Source organism: Physeter macrocephalus, chromosome 20 (genome assembly GCF_002837175.3).
Source record: "Physeter macrocephalus isolate SW-GA chromosome 20, ASM283717v5, whole genome shotgun sequence".
Lineage (NCBI taxonomy): Eukaryota > Metazoa > Chordata > Mammalia > Artiodactyla > Physeteridae > Physeter > Physeter macrocephalus.
Window position 1 is genome coordinate 90051909 of NC_041233.1, and position 14596 is coordinate 90066504.

Consider the following 14596-nt stretch of genomic DNA (forward strand, 5'->3'; position numbering starts at 1 on the left):
CACACGGGCTTTACAAAGAAACGGAGCCAGAAGCGGACGCAGCGAGGAAGCCTTTACCTCTTCTCGTATCAGGGTGAGCACGGCGGTCTTGTCTGATTCACTGAGGCAGATGCCGTCCAGCGGGCTCTCCCCTCCACAGGCCACGGACACAGGGCCCTTCTCCCCCAGGGACTCCAGCAGTGCCTGTTGGGGGACAGGTCACAGGTAAGATGTCCGCTCTTCAGGTTCTTAACCCCAAATATCCTCCGATAACTTCCTCCTGAAGAAACTGATCACACCCTTTAAAAAACACGTTTGAAGGGGAAAAAACAGCGGGGGAAGCTTAAAAATACAAAACCTAGTTACAGTACAATCTGAAGGAAAACCCGTTCTAATGAATATCGGAGGTCTTAGCTTCTGTTTTAACGGTCGGCCTAGAGAAGTTTTCTTCTCATTCGAAAAGGAGACAGTGTAATTATCATAGAGGTCAGTCGCCACAGAGTCATGTGCATAAAAGAGAAAAACATCTGCGGTTAATGTCTCGTGAACCTGGGGATCTCTGGGGATGATGTGTTCCATGCAAATAAATTCCCAAAAAAGTGTCAACCTTTTTACATATAGATGCTTTGTGTGTACTATTAGTTGGCCACTTTGGATGGAAATGTCTCTAAAATGACTTTCAGGCCTAAGCAGGTAGAAATGGCAAATATATGTGAACTCTGACCCCACCCCGGTATGATTCAGGATCACAGGGAATTTCAGTGGCCCCGAGGGCTGGCATGAGGAGACCCAGCGATGTTGTCAAGTGCACAGACGCCAGGGTCTGGGCTGCATTTCCATGTCCTGGGTCTTCCCGACACTGAGTTTTCAGTTCCCTTCCATCAACGTGTCACCTTCTGAGGTGCCAGCTTGATTTTTGCCATAAACCAGGGTTCCCAAGAGCCACATTCAATTAGGATTGTGTTTTTCACAAGAACGTGGGCTTTGTACCATTTTTTTTTCCTAAAAAGCATTTTTGGGGGTTATTTCCTCCCACCTATGTTAACTTTTTGTATAAATGGGGAAAAAGCTGATCTAATAACACCCAAAATGCCCGCCAAGGTGCCCTGGGAATCTTTTTTTTAAAAAAATTATTGGAGTTAGGGTTAGAGAATAATCTTAATAATCTTCAAGGTCAGCATAACTGAGCAATTAGTTACTGACTAATCAGTCGGGCTCTGGTATCTTGTTCGAATCGAGCTTGAACAGGAAGTCCAAGGTCAACGTAGACCAGTGGTTTTTAAACTTTTCAGGGTCATTATGGACTAACCCTCTCTCTAGAAAATGCTCAAGAACACACACATAATTTTTGCCTAGATCTTCACTGCCCTCAGCCAAGGGTCCAATAGACAAACCCCTGGCTGAGGCCACAGAAAAGGGAAAATGCAAAAGCCACAAGCTGGCAGTGCCCGTTCCAGCACCATCTGGAGGAGGCCAGCCCACCATGCTGACAGAAGCCCGAGGTCCCCCAGAAACACCTTCTATCCTGGGAGAGCTCCACCACCAGAGCCAGAAGCTACTAGGGGCTGGCGGCCCTAAAATGGCCCCCACCTCCTGTACGAGTCCTTTTGTGTAGCCTCCTCCCCTTGAGTTAGGCTGGACCCAGTGACCCTCGTCTAAAGAACAGAAAGTGGTAAAGTCATGCGGTGTCACTCGTTGACAAAGAGGCTCCGGCTGTGAGAAGCTCCGTGGAGAGGCCACGTGGCAAGGAACGGCCGTCTCTGCCAACGGCCGAGTGAGACAGCCTGGAAGCAGATCCAACCAAATTGAGCCTGGAGGTGACCGCAGCCCTGGTCAGTACCCTGAGCGCAGCTGGGGAGAGACCCCGAGTCAGAGGCCCTCAGTGAAGCTGCCCCAGGACTCCTGACCCAGAGATGATAAGATCATGATCGTCTGCGGTCGGTCACTAACACACTGGACATCTGACTCACGCCCCCACCTCCCATGCCACGATGCTCATCCAGACTCCTCCCCTCCATCCCGCTTCCCGTGTAACCTGCCTACCAGGTCCAGCCCACACATCTGGTTCATCACGGTACATTTCCGATTCTAAATTATTACATTTTGAATCCGTCTTTTGTTTTTTTATTATTCTAAATCAGGATCCCTAAGACAAGTCAACTCTGGGAAACTGGTCCCCTGTGCCTTCCATGACCCTCACGTTAGCAAGAGTTTGGGAAATAAGCCAAGTTTTCTTAGTAAGAGAAATATTGTCTATTCTGGAGTTCTGCATCTCATTCATCCACAAGAGGATAAATGCATTCAGTCCGCCCACTTGTTTAACAACTTCGCTCTAACAAGTGAGGTGTCTGGAAGGGCGGCGTGCCGAGCTGGAAGATCAGGCCTTAGATGGGGACAAATACACCCGGACGAGTGGCTCTGCAGCCGGAGGCTCTCCCGGCCCCTCCCTCTGCCTGGCCGTACGCCACAAGCCCCACCGCTCAAAATGCAACAGCTCTTATAGCCGGGGCCTATTTTAGCTGCCTTTTCCAGTCCTCTAGGATTTATTTAGCTTTTTACGTTCCTCAGTCCTCTATACTGTTTATCAAACAGCACAGAAAGCCTACAGAATCTACCATCACCAAAAACTGGCCTGACCATCTCTTCCTGGGCTGGGCAATCTAGTACGTGTTTAATAAAGATGCTAAACCAATCAGATCCATCACATCCTTCCAAAAGGGTCCTGCTTCATATCCCCTGGTCTTTCTCCCTGTCCCACAAAGCATTCACCCTTGAGGACCCACAAAGACCTGTCTACAGACAGTGGGACCCAGGGGAGTCTTGGCTGTAAGTCCACAGTGAGCGCAGGTGCCACAAAGTAATTCTCTGCTCACGTCCTTGCGATGAGGGAAATCAGGATCCCTAACCTGTGAGGCTCATCCCATCTGTCCTTGAACCTGTTGGAGCACTGTCCCCCCTGCCACTTCTAACGGAGACACACTGGAAAAGCCAAGTGAACTCAACTTTTAAGAACTTTAAGATTTCTTTGAAAAAATAGCAGATTGACTCCTAAGTGAAAGATGCTGTAGACCAGCAGCTGAAAAGCGAGGTGACCACCCTCCGATCTTAGTTACTTGGCCCTGGCCGCCCCCTGGCGCTGGGCAGAGACTGCAACACGAATGCCCTTCAGGGCAACATCCAGAGGCTTACAGAGGCATAGGCTAGACTAAACAGACTTCTTAGGCCGTGTTTTGAATATTGCAAGTTCTTTACGCAATGCTGATTCAGCGTTCTAAGGAAGGAGAAATTGATTTACTTCCGCAAGTTCAACTGGAGTTACCGTTCAAAGATGACGACCCAGGACGTGGTCTTTGCAGGGGGCTCTGGAGACAAGGCTTCCCCCACCTTCTCTCTCCCGCTCTCCCCCAGCTTTCCCGCCAACGTCACGCCACCTCACAGCAGCTCAGGGCTTTCTGGCTCAGCCCTGCACGTTACCCTTTCCCTGCATCTTCACAACCACCCTGCCGAGGCAGGGAGGTGGGGCTAACTCTGTGCATGAATAACTGGGGAATGTGCAAGCGTAACCCGGGCGTTTCAGGAACGTGGGTAAACCCTCCCGAATCTGCAGACCAGTGCTGGGGCCCCTCAACACAGCCTTCGACCATCCCTTTGCCATTTTTACACAGAGAAAAGACTAGACGACGCTCCCACAGTACCTGGAAACCGTCACAGGAAACTGGTTTCCCTAAGGGCACGACCAGGCAGTCTGGGCAGCGGAGGGTGGAGTCTCATCCTTCTGTGGGGAAGGACCCCCTCCCACAGATGGGGGGACACTTCACTACTTGCAGAATGGTGGCCTCAGTGGCTCCTCAAAGTGACTGTGCCACGAGCCACGGTGGCTGTGCTGGGAATGATTACAAGACCTGGCTCCCAAAAGAGTGATTCTGTCCGGAAACCACCGTCACTGCTGTGCAGTGCCCCTGAGAGGGGACCACGCTCCAAGAGGAGGGCATGTCCTCCTCCTGCCCGGCGCCCACGGCTCCCTCGCCCACCCCTACGTCCCGTACTCTGTGTCCTCCAGGGAAACACCGTGGGTCGCAGTCCAACGGTGAGTCACGAAAACGGTTACTAGGACAAGCAACGTGCGTTAAAAAAAATGAAACAGAATAGATGAAATCAGAGGGAGCCACATGAAGAAAGGCAGATACTGTTCTGTGCAATTTGTCTGATAACAATACGAACGCGTGTGTTGAGATGTGTCATACGTACCTACGAGCCAGGATGCAAAATGTATTCTTACAGGTTAAGAACGTTTCTGTCACAACTTCACCTAATCCTTCAGCTTCAACTATCGCCCCTGTCCTAAGGGCGCTCGGATCTACTGAAGCCAACCTTGACTTTTCCTGAGCTCACGCTGTGTGCTTCTCACTGCCTACAGGAAATGTGAACCGAGAAGCCGGTCTCACAGATGTCCCAAAGCCACATGTCTAAAACTGGACTTCTACGAGTCTGTTCCTCCTCTATCCTCCTGATGTACTGGCTCCTACGTTCAGCCGTGTTCACTGTGGTCGGTGCTGGGGTACAGGGGCCAGCACACAGTCACGGTCCCAACCTGTGGGGCAGGCGGGGAGAAGAGAAAGTGCCTCCAAGGGGCGGGCCCACAGCAGTGAACGAAAGCCCGTTTGGCTGGCCAAGGGTCTGGCACGGGAAGGAGGCGGGGGCAGTGTAGAAAGCCGCAGAGGCCACAGCAGAGTCTGAGCTCAGCCTAACGACAAGGGAAGCCAACGAAAGGGTTTAAGCAAAGAGGAACAACTCTGGCTGATGGAAAAGGAGGACAGAATCGCCTCGGGAACGGGGAGATTCATTAGGAAACTGCCACCATGCTTAAAAAGACTGGTGGTGGCCATGGGCTCGACAAAAGTAGACGGATTTACAACATCTGCTTTCTGGACGTGGAAACCACAGACCCTACGTGTGGGAATACAGAGGACGGGGGAGTCCAAGAGGACCCCAGGGTTGTGGCTTAGACAACGAGGTGGACAGCGGTGCCACCTGTCGAGACGAGGCCCCTCTGGGCTTGGTTATGAGCAACGCCGACCACTCAGATGTTCAAGGCAGAAACCTCGATGGCCTTCAGCGACTTTCTCCAACCTCCACCTCAGGCACCACGTACACCCCGGAAGCCACCAAGCAGCGATGGCTCTACCTGCTAAGTCCCAGCCTCTGTCCCATCCTCTGATTTACTACCAATCATGATGCTCCCTACTTCAACCCCCAGGAGAGTTCTCTGCGGCGTTTCCATGAATTCCAAGCCTCCCGGCACGATGTCTAGGGCCCCAGTGGCCTGGCTCTCACCTACCACATGCACAGTATCGTCTGATCACGTGAGATCATTCGTCCCTACAACTCCTTATAAAGCCCATGCTTCTTCTCACTCCCTGTCTTTGCATAGTACAGCTCTCCTGCCCAGGACACCCTTCATTGCCTTATCTACCTGGCAAACCCCATTCTTCCTTTAAAACTTAGTTCAAGTGAGGGACCCAGAAGCCCCCACCTTAACCACGTGATCAAAGTTAATTCCACCAATACTGGGATGCACCGATACCCATGAGGTCACTTCTGATGCATTCGTGCCAAAAATGCGTAAACTGAATTTCATCATGAGGAAACGCTCGACGAGCCCAAATTGAAAGATATTCTACAAAACAACTAACCAGCACTCTTGAAAAGAGCCAAGGTCCGGAAGGACAGAGACAGACTGAGGAATTGTCACAGATTAAAGGAGACTGAGAACACGGGCACTGAACGCCTTGTGGGGTCCTGCCCTGGATACTGTGCCAGAGAAAGGACACTAGTGGGGGTAGCTGGTAAGACCTGGATACGGTTTACAGACCAGACAATAATACCGTACCAGCGTTTACTGATTCTGATTACAGAAGAGGTTAAAGTTTGAGGAGCATGGGTGCAAGAGTTATAGGAATTCTTTGTACTATTTTCGTAAGCCTAAAAGTTAAAAAGAAAAACAATTTTGTAATCTACAACCGGGGCTGCTCAAAAGAAATACAACGTCAGCCATGTGTAATTTAAAAATTCTCAGTAGCTACATTTAAAGGGTAAAAAGAAACAGGTGAAATTAATTTTAATAATATAGTTTCGTTAACCCAATAGATCCAAAACATCAACATGTTATCAGTATAAAAAGTTAGAGACATTTTATTTTCCCTTCTTTTCTGCGCTAAGTCGTCAAATGCTGGTTGCACTTTACACTTGGAGGACATCTCAGGACGTCCAGCTACAGGTCCAAGTACTAGTGGTCACCCTCCGAGACGCCTCAAGTGAAGGAGCTGTGCTTTGTTTTTATCTCATGCCCGTCACCAGACACAAACTAGAATTTAATTACTGAGTTAACACGGGCTTCAAAACAAACACTGAAGGCCCCGCGCTCACACCCCTCCCCCACGAGCCTGGGGACTCACGGCGGGCACGGCGGGTCCATCCTTCTCCATCTGCTGGCACGTCTCCTTCTCGGTGCCTAAAACACAGAGAGTCATTTTTAGAGTCATCCCAAGAGGTTGTGCCTTTCCTTCCCACCAAGAGGCTCTGGGAAACCCCAGCGCAGGCCCGGATGCTGGACCCCTGAACAGCATCTCAAGATCTCCGAAGACGCGCTACATTCTGTTGACCACTGCGCTGTCTGTGTTCAGGGTCCAAAACATCCAGAGGAAAGAGGAGCTTACGGTCAGCCTCAGACGGAAGCACGTCCTCAGGTGGAGAGAACGGCAAGGCTGCCCCCTTGTGTCCATGAAAAGTTTTGCAAGTGAGTTGGACTAACCACGGGGTCAATTCAGAAAGAGGAGAAACCATTAACGCTGAAAGCTATTTTATTACCAAGTTGGAGTGAATCTGAATTCCAGCCCTGAAGAGTACTTCAGTGGAATTAATGTAGCAGATAAAACAAAAACCTCTAAATTTCAATGCCTGAACACTAAATTCATTATCCTCCCCACACCCTTCAAGCTGGTTTCCTCTGCTCCGCTCTACCACCAGAGTCAACGTTTACAAAAAACCAACACTATGCTTTTTCTGATTAAAGGAACATGCACTCGTTGAAGAAGATTTTTAAATATGTAAAAGCACATAAAATGCTAAAGCTACAATCCTCCACCTGCAATCACAAATTACTACTTTAGTGCACTGTCGAGAGTGAATTATTGAGAACACAAATGTGACCATCACTACTTCGCTTAAAAGCCTTCAGTGGCTCCTCTATACTGATAAAGCCCCAATTCCTCAGGACGACCCCGGGTTCCCACTTGCCCTGTGCTCAAGGACAGCTACTGGGCATTTTACCTGTGTGGCAGGTTCCTTCCTATCCCTGTGAGAGACTCCTTGGGGTGCATCTTCGTATTTATCTATCAAGACCCAGGCTGAAGGTGACATCCCAGGACACAGTTCACCCATCCCACCTCCACACCCTCCCACCCCACACGACCAGGGCCCCTGCTCGCTCCCACGATGTGGCTAATCAGTTACGAACAGTGTTAATGGGAGCTGTTCTGTTAGCAGAACCCCAGCTCGTGAAGTCTCTGCCAAAGGAATTTCCTCCTAGTGAGGAAGGATATAATTCAACAAACATGGACCATGCATCTGCACTAGAGGAAAATCGAAGATGAATCTCTCACAGTCCTCAAGAAGTTTATCAAAGATAACCTTCCATAAAAGATAACCTTCCAGGCTTCCCTGGTGGCGCAGTGGTTGAGAGTCCACCTGCCAATGCAGGGGACACGGGTTCGTGCCCCGGTCCGGGAAGATCCCACATGCCGCGGAGCGGCTGGGCCCGTGAGCCATGGCCGCTGAGCCTGCGTGTCCGGAGCCTGTGCTCCGCAACGGGAGAGGGCCGCATACCGCAAAAAAAAAAAAAAAAAAAAAAAGATAACCTTCCATAACTAATACATGGGATGTACGAAGAAATGCAGTGGGAGCCAAGTGACCTTTTTGAGACAGACCGGCAAGGATGGGCAGAATCTCTACAGGACAGTGGTGAAGAAAGGCATTTCATATACAAGAAATAAGTGTAGCTATGAGAGTCCTAAGGATAAGCCTGTGTAATGGGTAAAGGGGCACAAAAGGAAATGGCAGACGGGGTCTTTGGAGAAAACATCAGAGCAGAAAAGAGGCCTGGGAGGAAATCTGGAACGGTGCCTGGAATGTTTATTTTACAGACGGGAAACAGACCTGGGTAGGTGGGGAGATAACTCTCACAAAGTCCAGATTTCCACCTGCTTCTCTGGTTTGATGACAGATCATTATTTTTTAAATTCTAAGTATAAAAGCTCCACATTGAACTATGTTGCTAAAGACCTGAGTTTCCAATAATGTTTAATGAAGTCAGGAACACGGTGCCAAGTGCTTCACAATGAAGGTTAAGGCCACAGATACAACCTAGGACCTGGAAAAGGGCCTCGGATTTAGAATGTTCTAAAGAGGAAAACAACACCAAGCTTCAGCACAGGTTGGTCTAGGCCCTTATGAGAACATGAAGAAGCATCAGTCATTTTCAATCCACCATGTCTGCAAGCAGGAAAATTTACAATAGTTGAGGGTAACGAAAACCATCTCTTCACACGTTAGCCTTGTGGTTAAAAGACCGTGGAGCCAAGACTGCTGGGAACTCAGACCCTAGTCCACCACTTACTAGACAGGAGACCGTGGCCGAGATCCTTAACTTCTGTCTCACTTTCCCTCTCTGATAATGGGGAAAAGAATGCTGCCTAATATAAAATAGATAAAAAACAAGGAGCTACTGTACAGCACAGGAAGCTATAGTCAATATCTTGTAATAACCTGTAATGGAAAAGAATCTGAAAAAACATATGTAACTGAATCAGTTTGCTGTACACCTGAAACTAAGACAACATTGTAAATCGACTGTACTTCAATTTAAAAAGAAACAAAAAAACAAAAAAAGAACGCTACCTAGTGAGGAGACATGAGTTACTACACGTAAAACACTTAGAACAGTGCCTGCATGTGGAAGCAACTATACCTGTTAGTCATTATTATTTTCTATAAGGGAAACCAGGAGCCCAATAATCCCAACATGGTTCCAGGTCACTATACGTGAAGATGTGGCCAGACTGAAATAATCAGGAAAGAATTCAAGCAGTCTGATACATCAGTGTCTCCGTACATCCTGCCACTAGGATCCATGCGTCCCTGGCACTCCACTGACACCCTTTTGTGTCTCTTCTCCAGGCAAAGAAGCAAAGCACAGACCAGCAGCCTAAACCTATCCATCAAGGGACCCGTTCTCTAATCTCTTTAAAGTGTCTCCTGCCCTGGACTTGCAGGCATTTCTATGCTTATGTACGTAAGAAAGATGAAGATTTGCTTCCATACCTGCTTCTGAGGATGAAAACGCATGATTTATGGCAGACACGGGAACATTGGAACATTCAAAGTACTCCAGGTCGTCCTCTGGCTCACCTTTCCCCTCGGCCCCAATGGGTTTCTGACCAGATGACGTGGACGCCAGCTTCTCCTCGTCGGTAGCATGGCCATCCCTGTTAGAAATGTCTGAAATCTGGGAGATCGCTGCTCCTTCATCCTGGGAAAAGCAACAGATGAGATGCTACCCTTTAGGAGGGCAAGCAGAGGGGAAAGCAACATCTCAGGAAGAGCAAAGCAGCCGCCATTCCATATGGATGTTCTCCACAAATCTGGGTACCAACCAAGGAAGAAGCTGCAGCCCCTCAACCACGGAAGGTTGTATTTTCTAGGGCCTACCTTCTGTAATTCACACCTGAGGTTTAAAAAATTAAGCTTTTCTAGCCTAAATTTATAAGCAAGAAGTTTAAGTGGCTGAAGAAAATAGTTTTCATACATGTTGCTCATATAGATAGATTCTAGACTTTTCTGGAAAATTTATGCACCCCACTGTATTTTCAAGTGACATCTAAAAATCTTTCACTATGAGCTTAAGTAGTCACAAAGGCTATAATATCTGGTACATATTATTTATTTGTTTGCTTGTTTACTTATCTCTCCTTCCAGTTTTATTGAGATATAATTGACATACAGCACTGTGTAACTTTAAGAGGTACAGCATAATGATATGACTTACATACATCATGAAATTATCACAGTAAGTTTGGAGAACATCCATCCTCTCACACAGATACAAAAGAAAAGAAAACATTTTTATTATATTTTAAATACTGACTTGGCTTATTAATTCAATTTACTCTAGTGATTTGATACTTTACCATCTGTTTAAAATCGAACATGAATAAGCCCTTTAATAGTCAGAAATTTACATCATTCCTTTTTCCTCTCTGAATTTGTATTTCCCAGGGCTTCCCTGGTGGCGCAGTGGTTGAGAGACCGCCTGCCAATGCAGGGGACACGGGTTCGTGCCCCGGTCCGGGAGGATCCCACATGCCGCGGAGCGGCTGGGCCCGTCGTGTACCACACACAAAAAAAAAAAAAAAAAAAAAAAAAAAGAAATTATCCCAAAGAAATGCATTAGCTTTCAAGTTTTTTAAAGTTCTCCTATTACATTTGTTTCAAAAAAGTTAAAAAACCTTTTTTTTTTACAACCATAAGTCTCTAAGTGTTAATATTTTTTCTTCTGGAGAGTTATCACTACAATTACAAACGCACAATTTATTCTAAAAGTATTACAATGTTTGGTAAGTACAATCAAACACAAAAGTAAAATTTTTTTTTTTTTTTGGTACGCGGGCCTCTCACTGTTGTGGCCTCTCCCGTTGCGGAGCACAGGCTCCAGACGCACAGGCTCAGCGGCCATGGCTCACGGGCCCAGCCGCTCCGCGGCATGTGGGATCTTCCCGGACCGGGGCACGAACCCGTGTCCCCTGCATCGGCAGGTGGATTCTCAACCACTGCACCACCAGGGAAGCCCCAAAAGTAAAATTTTTCAAAAATGGAAATCGATTACAATATTTTGTTGCACCAATTTTTAAAAACTTTTACAATGCAATATGTGTTATTTTTCTGAAGCAAATCATAGGTAAATTTTTCATAGTTCTTGCTGCCTGCTTTAGCAGCATTTGAAGGTGGATACTTCATACATTTGTAATAGATGGAGAATAAATCAAATTACAAATCTTTTTTTTTTTTTTTAAATCTTAAACCATGTACCAAGTTTTTGGTCCAAATTGCATAAGATAAGTTAAACTTAAAATGAAATGACTGTATTTCTGTCATCGTGGTTACGCTGGAATAAAGTTTTAAAAAGGAAAAAAAAAAAAAGGACTTCATTGCAATCAAATGGGTCCAGGTTTTCTTTTGTTTGCTTGTTTGTGTGTGTGTTTCCCAATTAATTATATAGTCATCGACAAATATTTATTGCTAGAATGAAACAAAGGTCAGCATCAACTTGATTCCTGTTTTCCATTTTTATAATTATAATCAAGAAGCCAGAAGCCTTACTAATACAAATAAATAGGTGAAACAGAAGTTTTACTAATACAAATGAATAGGTGAAACAGAAGGAAGTTTGTAATAGAAATGTCTCAGTTCTTTGAACTCCTTTCCAAATTATGTTCCAAAAAATTATATCATCAATAATTATCTTTTTTTTTTTTCCTTTTGGGCCATGTCGTGCTGCATGGGGGATCTTAATTCCCCGACCAGGGGTCGAGCCCGAGCCCCCTGCAGTGGAAGCACGGAGTCCTAACCACTGGACCACCAGGGAAGTCCAAATAATTACCTTTTTAATTGAGATATAACTGACATATATCACTGTGTCAAAAATGATTTTTAATAATCTATCAGCTGACAATTCAGGTTCTCCTAACTTGTTAAAAGCAATGAACTGGAAAACCATCTGACTTTAAAAATATATGATCCAGTCACTGGAGTCAATCACCTTCTTATAACTTACACCAGGTATTTCAAAACCCCCCTTTGGTGCCCAGAGGTTTCACACCCAGTGGTGATGCACCCTAGTAAGTTTGAGAACGGGGGAGAGGGCACTTTACCAAAAAAAAGTGGGAAAAGGGTAGCTGTGAAGGAACGGTTCCCTTATCTTCAGAGCCTTTTCTCAGATCAGCTTAGGAAGTCAAGGATTTGGGGACTGGTTTCCTTAAAGCTGAGTACTCAGATCCCCACTGGAAAATCTTCATGAATCACCACGCTGTTGGGGAACACAGACTTACCTGAGAACACCCATCCAAAGCAAGAGACTGGGCTTCGTATTTCTTCACCTTACAGCCGCTCCTGGGAAAAAAACAAACAGAACACCGGGCCGGTTTGGAATCACACTGACAGCCTCCAAGCTGTGAGATGGTGCAGACAGCGGTGTGTGCAGACACAAGCCAAAGCGCACAGCCCCACGCGAGTCACACCTCCACGCGTCAGAGGCGGGAACAAACACCTTCCCGCCTCTGAATCCTCTCCCGAGAGGCAGGGCAAGCAAAGAACTGTAACTCGGTGACCTCCTCACTTGCTTCTGCGGGAAGCTAAACACCAGCACTCGGGCCCCTACGGCTTGTAACAACTGCACGCCAGCAGCCACCAACAGCGTTTCCGAGAGCAGCCCCAGTACCTGGAGACGGTCGGGTCATCTGATCCGCGCTCACTTGGCTTTGAGAGTCACCAGAAAAATTACCACGCCGGACCACAGTCTTTAAAAATTCTTTATTGCGCTAAAAGCCACAGAAGTCTGGGAAGACAGCTCCAGACCTGTGTGCTCACAGAGGAGGACTGTGGGCAACAGAAAGGGTGAAAATAAAAATGTCTGAGCAAACTGTTACCATTCCTCTTAAGTAGTAAGATGGAAAACGAACGTCACGGCCGGAACTGGGGAAGCTCAAACCGCCCGCTTTGTTTAAACTAGCACGCAATTTGTGATCTGAAGACTATCCAGATTCTGTTCTGTTGTAATGAACTTAGAATTTCCAGCACCGCCGCTCTGACCATACCCCACCCCCAACCAAAACTGCAAGTTCTTCTCGTTTTGCGGGGCAAAAACAAAGACCAGCATGGCTACCAGAAGAGAGACCACCACCTCGGTAGCGTCTGCTTGTCTTCCCTAACGCCTGAGTGTCACCCCTGCCACCAAACTCAGATTGAGCTGACTCGGTAAAATGTATTCCCTGCTCCAGGGCGGCAGCCTTATCCTATCAAAAAAGTCAGTTGTTCCTGACATGAAACAGCAGAGCAGTTCCTCAAGCCGCTGCGGGGATGAGAGTAGGGCCAAGGCAGCACGCAGCATCACAGCGCCGCACGAGGCGTGTGTCAAGCCGGGGACGCAAGCTCTCGCACCTGAGGTGGGAGGGCCCATCTCCAAGCCTTTGGGTACAGATGGCAAGGCTAATAAGCTGGCTCAGGAAGTGGCAAATGAAATGCAAAATATCATCAGAAGATCCAACTCAGAAAGGGAAGCCAACATGCTATGGAGAGATGGTCCGGGGAGGGTAGGGGAGGAACTGCCAAGGGCCCCAGGGAGAGCCAAAAACAGGAGTACTTACAACAGAAAACAGAGAAATTTCACTTGTTCAGTAGTCCTGATGCACCAACAAAATTAGAGACGGGAAAGAGACAGACAGATGGAGAAAAAAATCATGTAAAGCCTGGAATATTTATCTCTAGTCTGGCAGACATAAAGGCTGCAAAGTTTTTTCTATGAGGTGCGACATGAATTAAAAATGTCATACTCATGAATGTTACCACTGGTGAGTGAATGATGCTCAGGAGTAAGAGAGTGGTAGAAACACTCGGAAATGTCACATGGTCAAATTTATGGATAGAAGTAAACTTTCAAATATTTGTAAATGTTAAAAAACGGCATTACTGCCGAGTATGTTTACTCTTAAATGTCTAGTCATCCAGATTAAAGGCAATCAATGCGTGAATGAAAATATAATTGAAAATGTATCTGCTTATCTCTCCGGTAGGTGTATATTACTGAGAAGCTCCAAGCGATTTTACATAATTTATCTTATCTGACCCACAAAAATCCCAATCATAGGATGATGTCTCTATTTTACAGAAGAAGGACCTGAGACGCCAATTATGTCATCTTTCAAGAAGTCACACAAGTACCCTGTTACCAGACCTTCTAACTCTCTGCTAGATGCTACCTCCACCTGTATACTTCCAGCCTTTTCTACAATGAAGGGATTTGCTAAAAAAACACAACAAAACCCAGAGTTACACAAGGGGTTAAGCATCCTTCTCCTGCGGAAAGAACAAGGAGACGAGAGTTTTGGTTGCATAAGAGTTTAAAAAAAATCTGTAAGGTATTTTAGACCAAGAAGTTCATTCATCAAAAACAGAACAGGAGGAAAATGCTAGCAGGTGAGGGTGGTAGGACTGGGAGAGGGTGCTTCTTGCTACTAAAAACAAGATGTAGGGTAAACTTCCCTCCCTTTGGTCCCACTTCAGTCTCATGTAACATGAATGCACTGGCTACACAACTTCAACAAGCAACTGAAAGGGAGGCTCCCAATGACCCCTTATCAACCCTGACAGGCAGGGCTGCCCATATTTAGGGGACCCCAGGTTAGGAAGAACCCAGGCAAAGACCTGGCCATTGTGTCCCCCGGGCATCGTCTAGACACAGGTAACTAACCTGAACCACAGAAGAGCACCTTGAGGTCACCTGATCAAT

At 46.8% G+C, this 14596-nt stretch overlaps 1 protein-coding gene across 8 annotated transcripts in view; it reads right to left on the reverse strand.

Annotated features, from left to right (window-relative positions):
- The window catches only part of TACC1 (transforming acidic coiled-coil containing protein 1), a 109799-nt gene that overhangs the window by 9054 nt on the left and 86149 nt on the right, over positions 1-14596 (reverse strand). For 3 of the 8 annotated variants that reach the window (XM_055081342.1, XM_028481662.2, XM_055081341.1), the window contains exons 4-8: positions 13455-13490; positions 12141-12201; positions 9358-9565; positions 6435-6490; positions 58-183 (exon numbers count right to left, since the gene is read on the reverse strand). In XM_055081342.1, the coding sequence (XP_054937317.1) occupies positions 58-183; positions 6435-6490; positions 9358-9565; positions 12141-12201; positions 13455-13490 (487 nt within the window). The remainder of the gene's footprint in view (positions 1-57; positions 184-6434; positions 6491-9357; positions 9566-12140; positions 12202-13454; positions 13491-14596) is intronic. The other 5 variants (XM_007127447.4, XM_007127449.4, XM_007127448.4 and 2 more) reach the window with 3 other exon arrangements.